Genomic DNA, 25,082 nt, shown 5'->3' with positions numbered 1-25,082 from the left:
CACCTGGACAATCTCTCTCTCACCTCATCATTCGCTCCCTTTACATTCCACGTTCCGATAACCATGTCCTTTGTCCGGTCCTTGGTCGTCATCGTTTGGTCAGTCCTTGTCCGAGGCTTATTGTTTGTTTTTTTAGTTGTTTTCCGGGGAGGGGCACTAACCCTCCGCCAACCCTTTTAGTCGCCTTTTACGACAAGCAGGGATACTGGGGGAGTATTCTTGAAAAAAAAACCCTACCCCCAGGGGTAGTTACATTATATTAGTGTAATGCAGGAAATTTGGTCACCAGTTGTAATGCTCAGAATTTAGAGATTATGGAAATGGGTAGCGTGAACTTATTTGAGAATTTATTGGAAATGAGGTAGTGTGATCTTATTATAGTTTTGGGGAGTTGTGGTAGCGTGAACTTTAGGAGAGTGTATGAGCCGTTCGATATTAAGCACACTTTGCAGGCCACTCAACCTCGTCTAACCCACACCACTCCTTAGACGATAGCAAAGATCAAACTCGAAAATGACTTAACCTAAAATTTACTAAGCATTAAGGACTGAGGCAGATTACAAACTGGGAACGATCAAAACAAATAAAATATAATCACAGTCAGTAACTCCAGAGTTATGAATTTTTGCAAACATAAATTAATACTCGAAGAATACTGATACACCTGGATATATTGATCCCGGGGTCACAGTTGGACTCAATGGGAAAAAGTAAAGATTACCACCAAGATATTCCCACGATTTAGCACATATAACACAAGAATCATCTGCAACTGAATATAATTTTCAAATAGATCAGCAGTCAAATGGACAGTTAACAAATGGACCAGCCGATAGATTCTTCATTAGGCTACATGAACTAAGAGGGGGGGGGTGATTGTGTATGAGACGCCGGCTAAGCAGTGGCTTAAACGCACGATGATCTGCAATGGCGAAGAGAAGTGGCGGTCTCATTATTCAGTATAAGTGGGATGAGGGGAAATATCACCAATTTAGCTCAAATTTATGAGGAACCATTACACGATGGAGAATGGGCGCGGGGGCGGGGGGGGAGAGTTCGGCACAAACCTAGAGTGTCGAAGAGTAGTGGCGGTCTGGCGGTTGTCGTTGTTGTTTATACATTGGCCCGGTCAGTGGGGTATGGGCTGATTAAAAAATAGTAAGGGGGAAGAACAGGGCCTGGGGATTGCCCAGCACACACGCCCTGTCTCCTGGCTGGCTTTGTGGTGTGTGTGGCGGTTGTCGCCGCCTCATGCCTTTTCATACTAAATCAAGACAGTGTCCTGGAATCGGCGAAAACTTTAACTAATACTTTGAAATATTTTCGACTCTCTAAGATCTTTAAAGAATGCGAGAGATACGTTTCCACTTGTCATACGTGGCAAAATGACTTACGATGTTTAAAGTTTTTGTACTAAACATAAAGGAACTTTAACCATAATAAAGCCAAATCAATTAGAAATCAGATCAGTTATATTACCCGCGTCAGTTTATGGCCTACGTGACTGATGACACACTTGGATAACATGAATTACCACTGCATACTACAAAAGGGGAACTCTATTAACTTCGGCAGGTAAATCTCTAGATTAGAATACGAAGAAAGACATTCGCGATTTTTAATTTCTACGAAACTTCCGCGGTTATAATTCTTTGTTGACAAGCGCTGGTCCATTATGTATAAACATTGACATCAACACTTGACTCAATACTATCAATGACAGAATCACGCTCACATTATGAATATCAACTAAGACTAGACTTAAATATAAGATTATAACGAGATTTAACGGCTAAGTCATGCTCTGTACAGACTATATTTACAATATTACCTAAGACTACACTTACGATACTAGCTTTCACTAATACTTAAAATTATGGCACAACATTCGTTGCCAAAAATAGGCTATTATATCCAATGCACTGTAACCTGATCTCCAAAAGTGTCAAGCATTGTCTGTTTCAAACCATTTACAGAAACAACTGCATCACTAGACGATGAAAATTCAAATATCTCTGTTATCGCCAAAGGATGAAAATATCATTACCTCTACAGTGAAACTATTGATACCTATGTTACCACCACACAGTGGAAAAAACGGTATCGGTGTTATCAGCATACTGTGAAAATATCTTTATCTTATTTTCAACACACGATAAATGTATACACGCATTTTGAAAATTTCATGTTTTCTTCTGTTTAGGTACACTCGTGGTCATAAATAATCATCTATCCTCGGGTACCCCGTGCCTCAAGTTGGCTCCTTTATGTACGGCAAGTCACAATGGAGTAAAAGGGGCTGAGAGGGAAGGGCCAGAGAGAGAAGTGAAGGTGGGTGGGAGGACGAGTGATGGGGCGGGGATGGAGAGGGGAGGGAGGGTAGGTAGTGGATGGAGATGGATATGCGAAGTGGTGTTCACATTATTAGTCTTCTTTCATTCAGGGCATCATATACATGAGCTAATATTCTGTAGATCATGCTGCATTACACTTTGTACAGCTTTAGATAAGTAGAGATATCAAGGGTTGGCTCGTGAGAGAAATATACTGACGTGACAGATCAGACATTAGTGCAGAGCCATCGAAACTGCGTGGGTCCAGATTGTCAACGCGTGGGAGCCAGAGAATGAGAGGACACGGACAGCCTCCTCCAGCACACCAAGGACATGTGGGAGCTGTTCAGACGAAACCACCAAACCATCAACAACATTGCTTCCTCGTTGCCGCGAAGACTGCAAGAGGTTATTGAAGCAAGACGCCACTGGACTATTTGCTTAGGATTTTGTTTCGTTTTCCTTCTCAGCCCCTCTTAGTCCACTGTGACTTGCAGCGCATAAAGGGGCCAGCTGAGGCGCGGGGTACAAAATGATAGGTGATTATTTATGACCACGACTGTACGTGACATAGGCTAATCTTCTTCACCTGTAAATATTCATGGCTTTCAGGTTCACCATAACATTACCACTGATATATTATCCTTGAACTCTGTGTTCCGTAAGGGCGCCTGTGTTTCCTAATAACAGCTTGCTAAAATGAATGAAACAAAGCTAATAAAGCTGGCACTGATAAAATGTGTTAAAGGTTACAGATCAACTCGCCCGCTGATCGAGCCTGGGGTACCAAGATGCCAAATGGTTCCTTTACAGGCATGATAGGGATGCTTCAAAGAAAGGTTAGTGCCCTATTGTGATTTTCTATAGGGTATTTATTTATCATGCATCATGTAAAGGAATGCATAATCAAGCCACCCCAGGCCTGATGATGCCTCAACTAATTATATTGTTTTCTGAATCAGGATCTTTTGTTTACTTATTTATTTATTTATTGGAGAAAAGGTTTGGCACATGAAAAGTGTTAACCCCCCAAAGCTGAGGGGTTTTAAGAGATAGGCACATACTCAGAGTGGAGGTTGTTTGAAAAGTAGGCTGTTTTCAAGCAGTCATAGCTCCACAACTAGAAAACATAGAACCTTCAGCTAAAGATCAAATACTCAACAATCCTTCATCTCAACATTGGAAGTGTCCCAGTTCTCTAGGTGGAGGCGTTGAGGAGGCTGGAGGTTATCAATGAAGGCAAGTTTGAGGTAGTGGAAGGCTTTGTTCGGAGGAGTGGGTGAGTTTGCGGTCACAGCACACAGCCTGTATGCCTTCCTGGACCAGATTGGAATTCCTTACTTGCACTTGCTCACTCTTCCCCTTTCCCCTGTGACCTTGATGTTCCTTTCATCAGTCCCTGCTACAAGTATAAATCAGCACCCCGTGTACATGTGGCTACCTCTGTTTATTCATCCAGTTTTTCCAGTCTTTCTGGAGTTGCATGGTGAACTATGATGTCTGAGATGAGAGAGAAAACATTCCAATTTGTATTATACATTACCCACCGCAAAGGAATACTTCCGCTTTCTTGGCAAGTACATTTCCTGTGTTGCATAACATCACTTGAGTTATCCCTGAGTTAATTTTCCTGTGTTAAATCTGTACATTCATTATTATTTACATTGTACACTATTGTGTATGGGATGAGAGAGAGAGAGAGAGAGAGAGAGAGAGAGAGAGAGAGAGAGAGTGTTCCAAGGTGTATTACACATTATTTGCTGCAAAGGATTGCTTCCACTGTCTCTGTTAGTATATTCTCTTGAGTTATAGAAGTTCATTTTTTTTTGTTAGACCCATACATTTCTTATTTTCTGAAGTACTTACTTAGCTATGTTCTAACTGCACTGGAGTAACTGCACAAAATAAATACGAGTTTATTGTCAAGTAAAACAGTTTGCATGTATATTGCACTAGATTTCCGCAACACTTAATGGCACTTGTTCTGCGAGTTCACTTTCACTGTATCTTGAGATAATTTCCTTCTATCCATAATTTCCCCTATATGAGGTCTGATAGAAGTATCGAACCTTTAGGTGGTAAAAAAAAAAAAAAAAAAAAAAAAAACTTATTGAGTTCATACTTAAATTTCCTGCAAAGTATGTCCATTGGAACTCAACAGACTTCGCTCAGTAACCCTTCCATAGCTAAAAACATTTTGTAAAACCAGATTTTGGAATCGCGAACAAGACCTTTGTCACACTTAACTTCATCTCATTTGCCACCCAAAAGCTAAAACCCGTCAGAGGCATCTTCAGTTTAAGAAACAACTAAAAAATTTCAGGGAGACATATCAGGAGAGAATGGAGTCTGCTGGACCTGTGTGATCCTGTGTTTGGCCAAAAACATCCTGAATCAGACTGGATGAGTGGGCTGGAGCTGCAAGTCCTTAGCCTCCCACAACTCTCGTCTCTTGCGACATACCATATTTCCTTGGTAACAGAGAACTCCTTGGCACTCTTTACTGATTGTCTGTCCTCCTGGAGTGTACTCGTAATGAATACTGCCCTGGTTGTTGAAAAAAAAAAAAAAAATCTGTCGGTAGAAGCTCCACTTTGTTCTGTTCTGAACCTTCCATGCATAACACCCATAGCTTCATCGCCAAAAGCCTACTGAATCTCCCTAATGGTTTTGGATTGCATGTCACAAAGGTTCTTACAAAATTTAATGCAAAATTGTTGCTCGATTTGCTTGGTCACAGCGGCACAAAACGAAAAGGCAAAAAGCAAAAGCAGGTCCTTAAACACACTGCTCAGCAGCGACTGGTTTGGGCAGCAGTGCTCAATGCCGGCCCAATAATTAGACAAGGTAAGCACATGCTAAGGGCGCCACAGATTAGAGGGACGCAGTATAAATCAATAAATTAATACTACTGCTGCAACAACAACTGAAAAATAATGCAACCTACGAAATATAATCATGCCTTTAATAAAACGATTATATATATATATATATATATATATATATATATATATATATATATATATATATATATATATTGCTTTTAATAAATGGATATATATATATATATATATATATATATATATATATATATTAGAGCCTCTGTGGTACAGTGGTAAAGTGTGCGTTTTCGTACACTGAAGAACGAAGGTTAACGCCCCGGCAGGGTAATAAACTTCGGGAGCGTTCTTCTGGCCACGTACTGCTTAGCGGACATCAGGAGTGCTGTGGCTGAACCAGTGTCGCATACTATAAAGGATGCTTGCACCCAGTCGGCTTGCGCGGGCCGATTACATTTGGTTCACAGACTACACACACATCCACAGCCACTACAACACTACAAATACATTTACAAGCACTTCTCACCCTACACACAATCTCTACCAGAAAGCCTAAGCCACTTGGTGGAGATACATTGGCTGTATCGTCCCCACTTCGGTAGAGATAGGCCGGTCCTGCAGTGGACACTCAAACGGCTGATGAGATATATATATATATATATATATATATATATATATATATATATATATATATATATATATATATATATATATATATCTGCGTATGCAAATACACTCGTTAACCTGCATCTAGTAGTGGTGAATGTTATTTGGCACTGATTAGAAAAAATATGGCGTTGATAGCCTAAGATGGCATCCATATAAATAATCGTCGAAAATCCTGTCTGTTTACTGTGCGTGGATATGATAGCACCAATGATCAAAGTGAATGCTGCTAATTCATTTTGTTGCGATTTTGCCATATTATATGGAGGTTTTAACCACCGGAACACGTTTTCCGGCAGGTGCTACCAGGTGTTTTTCGTGATATCACAGGGTTGTTTTTGGTCAGGATTTAACGTTATTTCCAGAAGTACTCTTGAATGAACCCAACCTACGGTAATTTTTTTGACAGATATGCACAGTATTCGTATTCAGCCAGAGACGTATAATTTTTCAGGGAAGCAGGGACGCATTCATTACGATTAAACTGCTGGGAATTAATAGGAGCATCACTGTGGTGTATGGTGGTCGTGCACGTCCAGTTAGTGGATACAGTCATCCTTCCAGCTTCGTTTGACATCTGCACAGTTAATGGATACAGTGCCACCTCCTAGCTCCCTTCGACCTCTGCACAGCCAGTGGATTCAGTGCAACCCTCCCAGCAGCTTTCGAACTCTGCACGGCCAGCAGTTTTATTATCTCCATAACCTTCTCTGTCGTTTTCAAAGCTTGAAGATTCTTTAGTGTATGGCGAGGCCAACCCTACACTTGTTGACCCTGCTGACTGGCCGTCCTCAATATCTAATGAGGAAAAAAAAAAAGTTTCTTCAAAGAGGACCTTACCAGGTTGAACCCAGTTTCACGTTTCCGAAAAAGGATGGTAGAAGATGTCATCACGATCATTTTTACCGAATCTTAGTAAATGGAGAAAAGATAAGAAGGAGCTGGCTAATGTATTAAAAGAAAAAGGATAGTGTTTTCTGTTTCTGTTGTAAAATGTTTTCTAGGAAATGTGTTAGAGTGGCTGCAGAAAGAATCAATGATTGGAAAAATGCTAGCCACTTGCTAAACAAACATGAAAATAGCATAGAACACACTAAAAACACGGCAACATGGAAGGAGCTGGAGGTCTACCTTGCATGAGGAAAAACAATAGACAAACAAGAGATGGAACTGGTAATGGGTGAGAGGAACACGTGGTGTCAAGTCCTTACTAGACTAGTGGCAATCATTCAGTCTTTAGCTAAAATAGATATGGCTTGAAGAGGGGCAACTGAAACACTTAACTGCCCAGAAACTGGCAATTTTCTTAAGGAAGCGGAACTTTAAGCTAAGTTCGACCCAGTTATGAGGAATCACTCAAATAGAGCTGAAAGTAATGCAGGCATTCACACTCACTGTCTTGGCAAAACAATCCAAAACGAACTAATTACCTTTATCAGTGCAAAGATAATGGGCAGAATAGTGGAAGAGATCAATGCATCAGAATATTTTTCTATCATTTTAGACTGGACCTCTGATCTGAGTCACAGAGAACAACTTTCCGTCATAATCAGGATAATGTCCATTGATGACAAGCCAACAATAAAGGAACATTTCATGGGGTTCCTTAAGGTAGAGAAGTAAACAGGGTTAAGTTTATCATGCCTCATTCTAAAAAGACTAGAGCAACTAAACATCTCTTTTGAAGATTGTAGAGGCCAGTCTTACGATAATGGAGCTAATATGAGAGGAAACACCAAAGGTGGTCAAGCTAGGCTTCTTCAACAGAACTCAAGGGCCTTGTTTGTCCCGAATGGTGCCCGTAGTTTAAATTTGATGGTAGCTAATGCTCTCAAGAGCTCTCCAGATGCCACTGGTTACTTTGGATATTAAACAAAATTATTTACACTGTTCTCTAGCTCCACCCAGAGGTGGAATGTTCTTTTAAACTATGTCCAAACCACTCTGAAACCTTTGTCAGACACCAGATTGGAAAGCCGAGTAAAAAGAGTAGAGGCAATCAAATATCAACCTGGGTAAATCAGAGGAGCACTTCAGGAGTTCAGGGAATCTGCCTCAGACTCTGCCATTAAAGTTGAAGCTTAGTCGTTAGTAGAAGAAGTGGAATCGTACCGTTTTATCATTTGTTCAGTTGTGTGGTATGATATACTGCTGCTGTCAATCTTCATGAAGCTTGGTGTGGCTGTGGATTTGCTCAGCAAGACTAGAAATTCTCTTGTTTGCTACAGAAATACAGGTTTTGCTAATGCACAGACTGCTCTAGAATATCTGTGACGAGATGAATGTGGACGCAGTGCTAAAACAAACGAGGCTGAAAAGCAAAAAAATAAATAAATAAATAAAAGCTATGAGTGTGCTGATGAGCCTGTTGGTAATGCACTCAAGAGAATGGGGACTACATTATTTAGTATGGTGGTGGATACTGCCATTTCCCCGCTTGATGAGAGGCTTAAGACCCTAAGAGAGGCGAATGAAAAGTTTGGGGTACTCTTAAGGTTTACAAGCATGTCTAAAGAAGACATTGTAGACCACTCTCAAACCCTCAGCAACACTCTTATCTCTGAAGGTCACCGGACATTGATGGCAGAGAACTGGCAGTGGAACTGCAAAGTTTTCCAGATTTGCCATCAAGCAGCATGACACCCATGGACCTCCTTACCTTCCTGCATGAAAGTAGATTGACTAAAATATTTCCTAACATGTGGGTAGCTCTGAGGATCTCCGCAACTCGCACTGTAACAGAATCTGCAGCAGAGAGGCGCTTTACTAAACTAAACCTGATAAAAACGTACATGAGGTCTACCATGGTGCAAGAACTTCTTAGTAGGCTGGTTATTATCAGTGTGAATCATGAGTGTCCAGACAATTAACATATGATGATGTCATTGATGAATTTGCTGCAAAAATGTCAAGGCGAGTCAGCTTATAATATATATGAAAATATGAATAGACTTTTTCGAGTTTTAAAGAATTACTGTTTTATGTTGTTATGATGCTTTCCTCTACTAAAATAAGCCTAAGATTCCACTGTCTCTGTTCATTAAACTAATAAACCATATATCTTAATCTAACTGGCATCATTTTATTTTAAAAAATCAAAAACACATGCGTCAGCGATACAAAAACCTTTTGGTGTTGGGTATGCAGTTATGATCCCAGCAAATGCTTCACACCTCTGCGTACTCGTACAATGGAACTTAAAGTAAACAGGAGACCTTTACCTGTGTACTAGGCTTAGTAATTACTCTGTACGCAAAGGCAAGCATAATATGGGGGGGGGACGCAAAGTAGGCTTGGGCCGGTTCTGGCAATGCCAAACATACTTCAGCATGCGCACAATTATTCAAGGTCATGCTCTACAGAGTCGCATCCCCTTGGTAGTACTGATGACTAGAAAAAAAAAAATGAATGTTGTCAAAGTTTTTGATCAGACATCATTCATGTGGTAAAATTATTAACTTAGCTAAGTTCTTCCTGCACTAGAGGAACAACACAAAGTATTTTCTAGTTTACTGTCACAACCAAACGAATCTACACACATAATGCACTATATTACTGTAACACTAATTTGCACTTGTACTGCGAGGTCATTTATAGTGTAACCTTAGAGCATTTTCTAAATGCCATATATTTCCTTATATTCTAAATTCTTATGTAATCTCAATATGTACACTCTTAATACTTTCCCACACACCAGTGCCTATCACCTTGCCTCACTGTGGTAACTGAGGAAGCACTCCGTGCATAGTGCCACTTCGCATTAACTGCACTGGTACTGCAGTTTCATGAACCTGCTGCTATCATTGAATGTTCAGGCAGCCGTGGCACCGCCAGTACATCTTTTTTCTTTCTGTAGGTGCGTAGCCCAGGTTCACCAAGCAGTGAGGAAAGAGGTAATCTGCATGGGTGACCCTGTCTGGCGGCACAGCAGCAGTGTGTCTCCTTGATGCAACTGGCTGAACACGTCCATACTCCGCCAGCAGCTAGTGCATGGGTTCTTTGTCAAACTTGTTGAAAGAAAGACCTGTGCCGACAGCCTGTGCAAACAATATGAATGCATTCTGCACAGTGACATCGAATAGGTGTAGGAACACCTTACTGTACCACCTGCAGCACATCCTGAGAGAGTCGATGGCACCAGTCAGCATATCTGACTGGTGCCATCGACATCCACAGCCACATGTTGTAGTAATCACTGACTGCATTAGCCTTGATCAAAGACTCCTTGGTTCTGCAGTCCTACCTCCCAGTGGCCTGTATCACACCCTTGTGAGCTATGGTAAGCATGGTTGCCTCTGCTCGTCATGCCAGTGGATGGCCAACATGTTACCATATTTCCTGGTAAGTAATTTCTGCTTCTCAGTCTTGGTGGGGAAGGCAGGGTACTGCATCCTTTTGGGCCTAACAGTTTTGCAAGTTCCTGTCTCAGGTTCAAGGAGAAACTTTGTCAGTGCCAGGGATATGTAGGAGTTATGCGTAAGCAGAATGTAGTTAGCCCCAAAATACTTATCCATTTCATAACAGCACCTGAGAAGTCATGCAAGTCGTCACTAGGGATATCCACATCTGATGCAGAGTACACTACAAACTCCAGCATCTACCTCCTGCAGTCACAAACGAAAAAGAATTTAATGCCAAAATTATGACTGGGAAAACATGTATTGATAAACTCAGTTATCCCCAAAACAACACAAACAACTCGTCCACCGCTAATTTCCCCCGCCACTTTTTGGCAAGGCTGGAAAAACATGGTGAAATATTCATTGACCTTGGTCAAAATCAGGTGAATTTCCCACAACCTGTCATTGGGTGCAAGTCCCAGACTGGATGAATAGTGTAGGAACTGCTGGATGACAATGTGCCTATCCCATTCCATGAACCTCCCTAAGACAGGTGAGGCTGTGAGATTATCCATGATCCATACACGACAGCTGACCGCATTTTCCTCACCAGATGGCCACTGGGAATATAAAGATTTACCTCTTGGCGTGTTGGATGCCTCTGCCACGTTCCAGATAATAATTATAAAGTTTTGATAGGGCTGGCAGTGCATATCAATACTACTTACCTGGATAACAAAATTAGAGCACTTTTTAATATGTGCTATCAACGTTGCCAGAGCTTGCCACAATTTACTCACATCCACTGGGTACATCCCTCATCTTCCGATTTATCACAGAATGGAAGGTCAAGTCAGTGTAGGGATATTTGCTGGCGAAAGTTGATCTCATGCACCGGGTATTACATCAGGGACACTGAAAAAAAAAATTGAAAAAATCCAAGATGTGCGAAATTGCCGTCCCTAGGAAATATGCCTTAACACCTGCCTGTAAATCATCAAAGATAGCCACCATGGGCTCAAACACTACCCCCCCCCCAACATAAACTTCTCTATTGTCCCCATATGTAGCCTGTGGAAGAGGGGGTGAAGGGCACGGCCACCACATACACCCCAGCCTCTTGACTGGCTAGCACGATGAAGTGTGCAGTAGAGGAGGGAGGGAGAATAGGAGGAAGCAGGGGGTGCTGATTCATGATGCAATGATGCCTGGGGAATGCTGGGATGCAGTGCCAAATCCAGCAGCTGCTCACATGGTCACCTCCGGTTGTATGAATGCAGATGAAGGACTGGGTTGTGGGGACATTGCTCTAGAAGTTAACGGCCGGGACGATGTGGACGGTGGTGGCAAGAAACCTCTTCCTTGTCGATGTATACCCTGTAGGTGGTTGGACGACTGTAGTGTGACATTTCTTCCACACATGACTTCTTGCCTGAACCTCCTTGTCTGTGTTCGATGTCAGAAGGATTGAGGATGTCATTAGGCACTGTGGAAGTATCGGCCACTGGTGCAGGGTTGTCAGACTCACTTTCTAGTGGTGGCATGGAGCTATAGGAGGAGGCACTGCAGGGTGGACGGGGCTTCACATGGTAGCTACACTCTCAGAGGTAGTCTTGCCACAAGATAATGATGACACTATCTTCTCTAATGTCCTGCCAATAACACTGTCACTCAACCTTTTCTCTGGACGCATGGTAGGTTTGTCAGGGATGGATGTGGCAAGGGTTCAGTGGCCTCTCTTGATGGGTAGGAAAACCTGATGATGTGTATCCTGGACTCATTGTTGTTTGCACTACTGCAGTGTGGTGAGCGGGAAATCGGCCTGGTCGCTCACACGACTCCTAGAAGCCAAGGTGACTCACAGGGCACCACAGAAAATGTGTAGGAATTCACACGGTGGTGGGAAATGCAAAGTGGCTAAAGCCATCATCCGAGCTATTTCGACCTACTGTTTTGTAATGACTAAGGAGCTATCTGGAAATGGACTGGAAAATTTTTGGAATGTATGCAATAAGTGATCGGTTAGAAATGCTAAATCTGTGCATGATGTTACAAGGGTGGAAGTTAAAAAGGCATGTACAGCTTTATGGGACGAGATAAAAAAATTGAAAAAAAAGAAAAACAACTAAGAGGATGAGGTAGATGGAGGAAAATACTTCTTTACCAGAAAGGAAGGAGTATATTTAGAGAAACACATGAAGAAACTAATAAAGAGAGAAAAATGAAGTTAATAGTAATTTAAGAATAAATGTTAATGCAGAATGTTTTGAAGGAGATGCGAAAAAGAGGTGATACAGAACAAATGGGAAATATGAGAGTAAGGATTTCTAGGGCAGGAACACCGACAAATGGGAGAGAATTAAGAAGAACCAGGAAAGAATTTTGAAACAATGATCTACTTAAACGGTGAGAGATGAGTGGTGGCAGTCATTACTGGTTTTTATGACACATTGAAAAGGAATGTGGTGCTGGAGAATGTGTCATTGGCAACAGTGAAGAATGCAGTGGGGAGACTGAAAAATGGGAAGTCAGCAGAGGATGAGGTAGATGCAGAGATAATAATAATCTATCTATCTATAGCCCAACGCCCTAATCACGCAAATGGTGCCGCAGACAAAACGCATCCAAGTCGCTCTGCCACCCACTATTTGACTACCCTCCCCCCCATCTCACACCTCCTTCCCCCATATACCTCTCAACTCCGTCCCTCCACCTCATCCTCGGTCTTCCCCTCCCTCTCCCTTCCTCCACTTCACCTACATACACCCTCTTAGTCGGTCTATCATTCTCTATTCTCTCCATATATCCAAATCTCCTCAGTGTATTTCTCCTAACCTTCTCAACCACATCCACATCCACCCCACAACATTCCTTCACTTCTTCATCCGTCAACCTGTCGCTCCATGTCACTCCACATGCTCCTCTCAAGTAACTCATTTCCACTGCTCTCACTCTTGACTTGTTCCCCTCTAGCAAGGTCCATGCCTCACTTCCATACGTCAGGATAGGGATCACAATACTATCATGCAGTGACTTCTTAACTTCCATACTCACCTCCCTAATTCTCATCACTGCTTTCAGTGAACCAACAACCTTCCTTCCCTGCTGTACCCTTTCAAACACTTCATCCCCAAAAGTTCCATTCTTACTCACCACACTACCCACGTACTTGAATGCACTCACATTCTCCATATCCTCACCATGACCTCTCTGTGCATTCTTTGTGACTTCATTCCTCTCAAACACCAAAACTTTACTCATGTTTCCATTAAGCTTACAGATTCCTCTTCCTACACACTGTCGCAAATTCATTCATCAAACCTTGCAACTCCCATTCATCTTCAGTCAAAAACACTGTAGAATCAGCAAACAGCAACACCGGAATCTTCCACATCTCACCCCCATTCATTAGAGCCACCACCACATCCACTGCCCTACATTTACAACCCCATCCATGTATATATTAAACAGCCATGGAGACATCACACATCCCTGTTTCACTTCCACATTAAGACAAAAGGACTCACTCAGCTCACCATCCACTCGCACCGTAGCCCTAGCTCCTTTGTACATACTCTTCACAGTACTTGACAATTTCCCCTCCACTCCATATATTCTTATTACCTTCAACATACCTTGCCTGTCTATTCTGTCATAAGCTTTCTGCAAGTCCATGAAGGCAGCATACACTCTCTTTCCCTTCTCTAGATACTTCTCCACTAAACATCTTAGAACAAATATCTGAGCCACACACCCTTTTCCCTTCCTAAATCCCCCTTGTTCTTTTCCAACTAGCTCCTCTGTTATATGCTTAACCCTATCAATGAGTATTCTACCATATATTTTTCCAGTCACACTAAGAAGGCAAATATCCGTATGGTTACCACATACTTCTGTCTCCCCTTTTCTTTTGTATAAAGGAACAATTATACCTGATTTCCAGTCCTCTGGAACCCTTCCTTCTTCCCAAGCCAATCTACACAACTTCCATATCCACCCCAACACAATCTCACCCCCATACTTCAGCATTTCACCACACACTCCATCAATTCCTGGGGCCTTTCCCATTTTGATCTTCTTCATTGCTTCCACTACTTCTGCCCTGCTGATCTCTTCCTCCAACCTCTCATCTCTTCTTCTCCCAGCCATTCCCCAACCACTTATATTCGCACTGCTGTCACTCTCTACATTCAACAAATCCTCAAAGTGCTCCTTCCATCTTCTCAGTTCCTCTCTCTTCTCCACCAACAATCTATTATTCCCATCTTTCACTCCCCTATTATTTCCCCTTTCACACTGTCTTACTTTCTTTTCCTCTTTCCAAAACAATTTCTTACTCTCCCTCCGTTTTACACTCAGATTCCTCCCAAACTCTTCATCCACTTTCTTGCTCTCCTTCACCAATCTCTTCACCTCCCTTCTCCCTTCACATACACCTCTCTCTTCTCTCTCTCATCTTCTCCCTTAACACTAGTCGCTAACCATTCACTATATGCCTTCTTCTTTTGTTCCACAGCTCGTTTCACCTCATCATTTTACCATGTTGTCCTTTGTACACCCCTGCATCTCCTCCTCACTCCACAGACCACCTCACACGCTGCACCGAACTCTGCCGTGAATGTCTTATACATCTTCCACCTCTACCATCTGCTCTAACTCATACCTTCCCAATCTTTATTCCACTACGCTCTTATACTCTGCCATTTTCTCACTATCTTGCAACTTCTACACTCTTCTCACGGGAGCTGTGTCCTCCTGTCTTCCCCCTCATCTCTTCACCCATTGTCTTTGCAGCCTTATAATAATAATAATAATAATAATGATAATAACAATTGTTATCCTGCGTGCTCAGAGCTCAACTCCTTGCTCTCTGAGCACGAGCGACTGATCTGGGGTTCCCTTTGAGACCAAGTCTAAAGCATGCAACTTGAGGAACAGGGCATAAAAACTCATGTCAACCAACCTTACACGTATATTACCACAAAGATATACAATGCTGGACACAATACAATGTACAGACTAGACACACTAATAAGGACACAGAGGACCCAAATTGGGCTAGGGTGACCGGGTAGCTGCAGGTATCGTCCAGGTGTGAGAGGGGTCCTGTTGGGCATGCTCTCTTGCAGGAGGCATGGGACCACCGTCAGGGGCTGGGTCATCCGGTGTGGGCTGCTGGGCAGTGTAGGGGGAAGCCTCTCCCTGGTGGGGCCTTGGTGGGTGCATCGGCCCTCAGGAATGGGGCCGAACTGGGCGAGCAGGCGTGCTTTCCTTCACCTGCTCCTGGAGGAGGGCTGCTCGTTGGTTGGGCTGGGAAGATCTTGTCCAGGAGTCCTGGGGGTGCCCCTGGGTGGCCGGGGGCTGCGGCCTCTCTTTGGTCGAGAGGCCGTCAGGGACTGCCTGCGGCATCTCCTCCTCTGGGAGTCCAGCAGCAAGGGGCAATGTAGGGGCACTGGCTGCAGTGAGTGTATCCCCAGGCAAACTACAGGGCTGCTACAGATCCTCTCCAGCTACAACTCCGCTGGGGAGCTAGCGAGAGGGGTGTCCCACTCAGCCTCTGGAGGGGTGAGGCAAGCAAGGGACGCTACCCTCAAGGGGCATCGCAGGGGTAGCAGACGAGAGATGGACAGTGGCCTCTCCCTCCCCAGCGGGTACAGTGGATACCGCCACAGTTCCATTGGACCCTGGAACAGTAGGTGAGAAGAGGACAGTGGTCGTCCTCTCCCCAGCGAGTACGGTGGCTGTCGCTGTGGTCCTGCTTCCAGTGGAGGCTGCAGGTGAGGGAATGATGGTGGCCGTTCCATCCCCGGCAGGTAAAGTGGACGCCACCGTGGTCCTGCAGGGGGTGGTAGATGAGAGGAGTACAGTGGCCGTCTTCTCCCTGATGAGTATAGTGGCCATTGTCATGGTTCTACCTGGGACCATTAAGGAACAAGTCTCACCCCGATCCTGGCGAGTGCTGGTCTGGCCTGAGAATAGTGTGGCGGGGTGCCATATTTCCCGTGGGCTCTGTTGGGGGCAAGAGGGGCGCCTGGTGATAAGGGATGTATGCCCATTTAGCTAGGGCCCTTTCCACACCTCCCTGTGGTCTCCCCTTGTTGCTGGTCTTTCCTGTGGTGCTGGTATTTTACCACCATCGTGGTCAGAAAAGTCAAGTCCCCATGGCTGGAGGTGGTAGGTGTCAGAGGTGGCAGTTTGGTGGGTCGGCACAAGGTGGTGAAGGAGGCCCAGTGGAGGGTGAGTAGGTTTGGCTGCTGGTGCGGGTTGTTGACTACGTCGAGAGTGAAGGTCTGTGGGGTTCTTCGCAGGAGGTGTGGTGTCTCCCGAAAACGGTATTTTTTACCCTGGGCTGGGGTCCAGATCACCTGTTGGATCTTCATTTCTGGAGGCATGGAGCATGGTGACTGGATGGTGACTCCCAGTTAAATGCTGGAGACGGGTGAGACGGCCTGGGTTTTATGAGGTCACTGGGGACGTGCTAATTCTTGCTCTGGTGGGCTTGGCCACTGGAATTTTCCACTGTGCCTGATGTATTTTTAGGGTTATGGGGCATGTGTTTGGTGTGGGAGGGGTGGAAGCGAGTGGTTGGGGTGGTGTTGGGGGTGTGGATGGGGGCATGGATGTGTACCTAGCTAGTGGGCAAGAAAGCCGGCCGGATCTGGTAGTGGTAGTGGTGTGGACACGTGCTGGTGGCGAGGAGCTGGGGCCATGTGGTGAGACGGCCAGGTGGAGGTGGGATGTGCTTTGCTTGGGTGGTGGAGTTCTTGCACTAGGAGGTGGGGGTGGTGGTGGTCAAGGATGAGGAGCTGGTTTGGGATCTGGCATAGGACGTGGGTGTGGAACAAGGGGTGGGTGGGTAAGAGGAGTGTGTGGGTGTGGCAGTGGCAGTGGTCAGGACAGGTGTAGGTGACGTGGAGCATCAAGCATATGGTGGGGTGGTCGGGGGTGGGTGGGGGGTCTCCTGGATTGGTGGTGGGGCTTTTGTGTCTTGTAGTAGCAGTGTGGCAGCGGGTTGTGAATTGGGGATGAGGTTGCTGGGGGTGCGTCGGAAGTCCGTGGGGACGGTGTGGAACAGATGGAGGGTAAGGTGGGTGACGTGATTGTGGAATGGGAAGTGTGTGAGGATGAGGAGTGCGATGGCATGATGTAACAGGCGCATGAATCAGGTGTGTGGCCGGGGGTGGTGGGTGGTGGCGCAGCGTGCTGGGTGGAGTGAGTGTGGCATCACTTAGAAGTGGCAGGTGGAGGGCAGAGAAGACGCAAGTGGCGGTTGTGGTACGTACACAGGGTGTTGTGGTACTGGATTGTTACTTGGTAGGGGTTGGGAACGTTGACAATTGTACATGGTCCTATGAACCATGGTGATAGCTTGTTTGGGACCAGCAGTTGGACTACCATGACTGAGTCCCCTGGCTTGTAGGAACTGGTGGGGGCGATATCAGGTTGAAGGTCTTGGTGTTTTTGCAGGTGTTGCAGTCAGCTCTTGAGGTGATGAAGGGGGTGGGATGTGGGGCAAGTGGAGGGGGGCTGTAGGTGGTGTCGGAGGGGTAAGAGGAGGGGGGTTTCTCCGAACACTCGATCGTGAGGGGTAACACCGTCTTCCCAGGGACAGGTTTTCATTCCCCACTGTACAATTTTTATGTGGGCTGGCCAGTCTCCATTTCTTGTTTCTTCCATCCTGACCTGCACCTGCTTGAGGAGGGTGCAGTGGCTTCTCTCGCATATCCCGTTCCTTTGGGGCCAGTAGAGGGAGGAGTGGGAGAGCTGGTATTCAAAGATGGTGGTGAGTTCCTTCCATATTTTGCTGGTAAATTCCAGAGCGTTGTCTGAGTGAAGGGCTTGGGGAATGTTGAAGTAGGGGAAGACGTGGCAGACGAGGGCGTCAGCCACAACCACAGCATGGTGTTCTTTGGCCGGGCAGGCGATCAGGAATTTTGAGTACGTGTCCACAAAGGTTATGATGTATTTGTAGCCAACGTTAGTGGTAGGGGGCTGACTATGTCTACAGACAGCAGTTGCCATGGCTTATGGGCGGTGATGCTCCCTGAAGGGCCAGGCGTTCGTGTGATATCCTTGCCTAGTGCACAGGTCCGGCAGGCCTGAATGACTTGTTTGGCCAGGTTGGAGGGGCTGGGTGTCCAGTACATGTCATTAAATATCTGCAGTAGTTTCATGATGCTGAGATGAATGCTGTTATCCGAGTGTAAGTGGGTCATTGCATCAAGGATGGTGTCAGGGTAAAGCACTATATGCCCAGACTGGGTGAACAGGTGGTTGTCGTGCTCGAGGAGCTTAGAAAATACTTGGGATAGTATCTAATTGGGGCGATCCTTGTTTTGCCCCTGGTGTAGAAGGCTGGTGGCGACATTGATGGAGTTAATGGGCAGTCAGGACAGGGCGTTGGTGTTTATGTGTAGTTTGCCAGGCCGGTATGCGATCTTGAAATCAAATGCTTCGAGAGTGTCTCTTCACCTAATAAGCTGGGCATTGCAGGTCTGGGACTGGTGTACCAACTGCAGGGACGGGTGATCGGTTATGATGGTGATGTGAGTGCCAAACAATTAGGCTCAGAAGTTCTCCAATGCCCATATGATGCCTAGGCATTCTTATTTGGTAGCGGTGTAGTTCTCTCTGCCTGGTTGAGGGAATGACTGGTACAGGCGATGATGTGTTGTCATCCCTCTTGGACCTGAGCAAGGACGGCGCCGATCACCACTAGGGATACGTCAGTGTACAGGCGAAAGGGCAGGGTGTAGTCAGGGAATGCAATGATCGGAACAGTGATGAACTTGGTCTTGAGGGTGTGGAATGCTGTAATGCGATCATCTGTCCAGGTGAAAGGTTCACCCTTTTTCATCATGTCGTGGAGGGGCTTTGCGATGTTTCTGAACCCTTTCATGAAGCGACGGTAGTAGGACGTGAGCCTGATAAAGGCGCAGACTTTGTGGACATCTCTTGGTGGGGGGAGGTCTGCGATAGCACGCAGTTTGTCAGGGTCAGGTGCTATGCCTTCCATAGAGATGACGTGTCCTAGGAAGGAATGGACCATTCAGCCTGGATGCATTCTGACAACCTGAGCTTAAGTCCGGCCTGTTGGATGCGGATGAAAACTTGCTTAAGGCACTGAAGGTGGTTGGCCCATGTCTGGCTGAAGATGATGACATCACTCAGGCATGCCAGGCAAATTTCCCAGGTGAGGCCACTGAGAGCTGACTCCATTAGCCAGGAAAACGTAGTGGAGGCATTGCAAAGTCCAAAGGGAAGGACATTGAATTCATAATGCTTCATGTTGCTGGTCGAGAAAGCTGTTTTCCCCCTGTCCTCCAGGTGTACAGGGACTTGCCAGTATCCTGATTGGCGATCCAGGGTGGAAAAGAAGGACGTTCCATACAGGGAGTTGAGGGAATCATCTATCCTGGGTAGGGAGGTGGCATCCTTGGTCACGTCGTTCAGTTGCCGGTAATCCACACAGAAGCACATGGTGCCATCCTTCTTTCTAACTAGGACGACTGGAGAGGTCCAAGGGCTGGTGGATGGAGATATGACGCCAGCATCGAGCATTTCATGTACCTGCCGGTATTCCTCAGCCCGTTGCTTGCGGTTTTTATGCTGTGATGGTTGACGAATGGATGGCCCTGTGGTGTGGATTTCATATCCCAGGTATGTGGTGTGGCTAGTGTCCACTGGTCCTGATGAAAAGAGGTTTTGGAAGTCCAGGAGGGGGCATTGGAGATTGTCTGGTGTGGTGAGAGGTGTTCTGGTAGGGGGGATAGGGTGGCAGGGGAGGAGGGGGGGGCATGCACAGTTCAGCTTCTTCCAGTTCACTGACCACTAATCCTCTTGGGAGGGTGAGGGGGCGGTGGAGATGTTGGCAATGCATAGCACCCCAAGGTAGGGGAAGGAGGAGGTTTGGGGACAGCAGACAGGAGGAGATGGTTCCAGAAGGCAGGTTAGGAGAGAATAGGATGGAGGTTCCGGTGGGCCTTTTCAGATGAAGGCAGTCTCGTGCTGAGGGGGAATGGTAAGGGAGGAGGTAATGGTAGCTGGGAAAGTGGTGTGTGGAGAAGAGAGAGAGGTAGGAGGGATAGGGAGCAAGGTAGAAGACATGGCAGGGAGGGGACAGGGTGAGGGAGAAGGTGGAGGTGTGCATGTGCAGTGTGGCTGGGAGGGGGGGGTCTGGGGGCTTCTGGAAGTGGAAACGTCGCTTGTGACAGTCAATGTTGGTACCTACCTTCTGCAGGAGATCCAGCCCTAAGTAGCTGTCGTAGGCACGGCAGGTCGAGTCAAAGATAATGAACTTGTGCTGGGTTGATACTTTTTGGTGGGTATAGGTACGCAGGGGCCCGGGTTTCCCCACGTATTGGCAGGGGGCCATCCCCTGCAGCTAAGAGGTGAGCTGAAGTGGGGAGAAGCGGGCAGAAAGCTGAGGCATGGCGGGAGTAGAAGTGACTGTAGAGGCAGGATCTGGCCAATCCCATGTCGACCAGTAGCCTCACTTTTACCCCATTCAGTCTCATTACACAACACACATCCACATTATATGACATTGCCTTAAGCCAGCTATCCTCTCTCCATAAAACACCGATCTTGTCATTACATATCATACACATACCACAACACATCCCTGCTCTCCCCCCCATAAAAAGAACCATGGCTGCTGCTATACTGGGAATTTGTGCGGTGGTTTCTCGGGTGACCACCACCGGCAGGCTGGATCATCTGCACAGGGCCCTCCCGGTCGTCATCAAGCGACTGTGCCACCTCCAGTGTTGCGGCACACTAAATCTGCTTCTCAGTGCATTAAAATTTTATTTTGCAATATTAGGGACTTCACTCCAACATCAACTGTTCAAAATTTCCTCCAGTTTGAATCCCCTGATATGCTATTTTCGACAGAGACACAAGTAAGCTCCACCTCTGATTTAGCTAGATTTAATTTTCCTGGTTATATCTTGATTCAAAATATCAGACCCAAAGGAGGCGTATGTTGCCTTGCTAAATCAGAAATTGCCCTGGAGGAGATTACTAAATTTAATTGTCCTCATTTCGACTATTCCATATACAAATTAAATTCTTTTGGTAAAATTAAGTATTTCTGTTGTGTTTATTGTTCCCCTAATGCCCCTCCAGAGCCGAGTTTATTTGACTCTCTGTCTTCACAGCTAAGTGTCCTCAACATTAATACTGCATCAGAAATTACTATTCTGGGTGATTTTAATGTCTATAATGTTGAATGGCTCACTTATTAAGCCAGAATTGATGACTCTGGTCTTGAATGTGAGCTATTTGCAGACTCATTTAATCTCACCCAGTTAGTCAGTCAACCCACCCGTTTACCAGACAACCTCGATCAAAATCCCCACCAATTGGACTTGTTTCTAACAACCAATTCAGATAATTATAATGTCAAAGTGAAGTCACCCTTCGGATCCTCGGATCATTGTCTGATTCAAGCCACCAGTTTAACACCTAGCTCACCCTCTTGCACTGAACCTGTCGTGGTGACTAAATGGCACTACGACGGGGCAGACTGGGAGGGACTCCCCAATGGAAATCAAGTAAGTGACCCACGTGGAAAAGCCAATCTTCTTCTTGACATTTTTTCAACAAACTCAACCCTAAATACAGATAATCACAATATTCCTGTACTTGATTTTGATTCCATTCAAATACCTCCTTTCATGATTCACACCAGATACGTACAAGCTGTACAGTATTACAGAATCTCTCAGCAGATAAAGCTACTGGTCCAGATGAAATTCCTTCGATAGTACTTTAAAATTGCTCCTCAGTGTTGGCTCCTGTATTGGCAAAAATTTTCCGCTTATGCATCCGTACCTCAAGTTTTCCAGACTCTTGGGAAGAATCAAATATCCATCCTGTTCCTAAAAAGGGGGCAAGTTCTGATCCATCAAACTATAGACCAGTTACAATAACTTCCATTCTCGGTAAAGTTTTTGAGACACTAATTAACAAACACATAATCAAACATCAAGAAATCAATAAATTAATCAATGATCGGCAGTATGGATTTAGACAGAAACGTTCAACTGTAGACATTCTTTGCCTTCTTACCAGTCAGATTAACAAAACAATAGATCAACACGGTGAAACACACACAACAGCACTTGATATATCAAAAGCATTTGACAGAGTATGGCACGGGGCCTTAATGTCTAAGATGTCACACTATGGCCTTGCATCACTGGTTCCTCTAATTTTTCTTACCTTCATAATAGAAAAATACGGGTCATGGTAGATGGAATTTATTCTCAGTTTCATTCCATAAATGCTGGCGTACCTCAGGGATCAGTTTTGGCATCAACCCTTTTTCTCACTCACATAAATGGCCTCCTATCTGTCACTCACAACCCAATACACTCTTACATTGATGACTCGACCCTTCATAGTTCTTTCACATTTAGTACCTCCTTTACACAATTTGATATTATAAATTCCCAAATAAACACAGCAATATCTCTGAACCAGGACCTTTCTAAAATTAATCATTCGGGAGAAACAAATCTGGTCTCATCTAATGTTCAGAAAACTAAATATATTAATTTTTCCAACAGAAAGAATCCCTTAGACTCTCATATAATTTCAAATGATGTCAATATTCCCATTTCCACTACAATTGATACCCTAGGTGTTACTCTAAACCCTAACCTAAGCTGGACAGCTTATGTTAAATCCCTTGCTAATAATGCTTATAAAAAATTGGGACTTCTGTACGGAGATCGTGAGTTCTTCACTAACAAGCAGTTGGCCACAACATACAAAAGTCATGTGCATTCTCAGATCGAATACTGTTCACCACTGTGGAGTGGATGTGGAGCGGTTGCATTGAGGCAGTTAGACAAAATTCAAAATAAAGCCATTAGATTAATCAATAATCCTGCCATTACGCAGGACCTTCCTCCATTATCAGTACGTAGAGATTTTTTTCTTTTATGTGTCTGACTCTGGGCAAAGGCTTCAGGGCCCATTTCTCGGGGGCAGTTGCCTATCCCAAGGCCCAGTAGTCCTGCTACACCTCCACATATCACCACTCTGGCGCTAACACCCACAGTCCATATTGAATACATGGTAGGGCTGTCTTGTTCAGGACTGGTGTATTGGTATTAGCGAGGGTATTTTTACGACATGTCGGCGGGTCTTATGGTAGATCAGTGAAGTCTGCCCTTTATGAAATTCAAATCCTTAAACAGTTCCCTGCCCCAGCTGGGATTTGAACCTGGGTCCAGTAGGACTATAGGCCACGTCACTGTTGTTTCTTTAGCATTATTTTATCGAGATTTTTACCGTAAGTGCTTTGATGAACTAGCTTCAATTGTGCTTCCCCTTCACATTGTTTCCCGAAGTACACGAGCAGCTGGGAGCTCCCATGGATTCACACTCTCTCCCCCGCAATGCAGAACCTCTACTTATCAAAATTCATTTATCCCCAGAAATACTACTCTCTGGAATTCACTTCCTGGGAGTTGTTTCCCACAAACATTTAATCCACTTCAATTAAAATCCAGTTGTTATAAATATTTTATGAATGGAGGATGCCTTTAGGCACATGGACTTATTTATTTTCCCTTTGTTTTTCCTTCCTCCATTCATTATCTATAAATAAAAAAAGACTGGGGGGAGGTATTTTTGCAAAGTGGCACCCGCCACCGTGTGGAGGTGCAGGGGCAGTCCTAAAAATCCAACTGTTGTGGGGCGTCTTCTACTTCAGGCTCCACTTCCATGGGTTCATCGTAGTCAGCAGGTGCGCATTGTCCTTGGAACACTCATCACTTAGGGAGGAGACTTTGCGGCGCCCTAGGGTGGTTGGCCTGTGCCAGGCAGCTTTTACTTGTTCACGTATGTCGTGAATAAGGCATCGGTGAAAACAGGTGGAGAATTCTCATGGGCTGATAGAAATGAAGTTAGTATTCTCCTTAAGGGCAGGGCACCTTTTGGTAGGAAATGCCCTGGGTATAATGGGTGGTGTTGAAGGACTTGCATGGGTGTGGAGCATCCATAGTTTGGGGTGTGGTGCCCTCTGTGTTGGAAATTTGTTGATTGCTCCGATGTGTTGTGGGGTGGTGTGAGTGGCTAGGTGTCTAACCAGCTGGATGTCTTGTCGAGGTCTCGTTTTGTGTCATAGATTGTGAAATGTTCCCTCATGGCTCTGGGGAGGATCCTCAACAGGGTATTATAGATATGATGATCCCGGGTGGCCGTGTTGGTCTCCAGGTAAGTGGCAGTGATGAGTCACGTGGCCTGGATGAGTGGGTCATCCAGGTTGCCATTGTAGGTGAGCATGTCGAGCTGAGATAAGGCAACGAATTTCTGTATGGATGGTGTGACTGCTTGGGTCACGATTTGCATGAACTGCTCCCATGTCAGCTCCAGGACGATCTTCGTGGCGATGATTGACACCACTTTTCCCAAGTGTGGTAGAGTGACTGCTATTTTCTCCCTGTCTTGGTCGAATCTGATGTCCAGTTTAATCATGCACATGCACGTGTCTAAGTCGCACTGTTCAGGGTCGAATTTTGGCAATTGTATGTGTGGTTTGGCGGCCATTTTGTTAGACTTTCCCATTCGTTCCTCATTTCTCTCTGACCGGATCAAGAACCACCACCAGCCATCAGTGTTATGCTACATACCCAGAGCCGAACTCCTTGCTCTCTGAGCATGAGCGACTGATCTGGGGTTCCGTTTGAGACCGGGTCTAGAGCATGCAACTAGAGGAACAGGGCATAAAAACTCAGGTCAACCAACCTTACACGTATATTACCACAAAGATATACAGTGCTGGACACAATACAATGAACAGACTAATAAGAACACAGAGGACCCGAATTGGGCTACAGGTGACTGGGCAGCTGCAGGTGTCGTCCAGGTGTGGGAGTGGGTCCCAT

General features: G+C 45.2%; 1 protein-coding gene across 1 annotated transcript in view; it reads left to right on the top strand.

Moving 5' to 3' along the window:
• The window catches only part of LOC145412364 (putative glutamate receptor), a 123,263-nt gene that overhangs the window by 69,995 nt on the left and 28,186 nt on the right, over positions 1-25,082 (top strand). Inside the window, exon 6 of the mRNA XM_080282253.1 lies at positions 3,082-3,172. Coding sequence (XP_080138379.1) covers positions 3,082-3,172 — 91 coding nt within the window. The remainder of the gene's footprint in view (positions 1-3,081; positions 3,173-25,082) is intronic.

Source organism: Coenobita brevimanus, chromosome 93 (assembly GCF_032717465.1).
Source record: "Coenobita brevimanus isolate Jiangsu-jjx chromosome 93, ASM3271746v2, whole genome shotgun sequence".
NCBI lineage: Eukaryota > Metazoa > Arthropoda > Malacostraca > Decapoda > Coenobitidae > Coenobita > Coenobita brevimanus.
The sequence above is the reverse complement of the archived record's forward strand: the minus strand, read 5'-3'. Positions and strand labels throughout refer to the sequence as shown.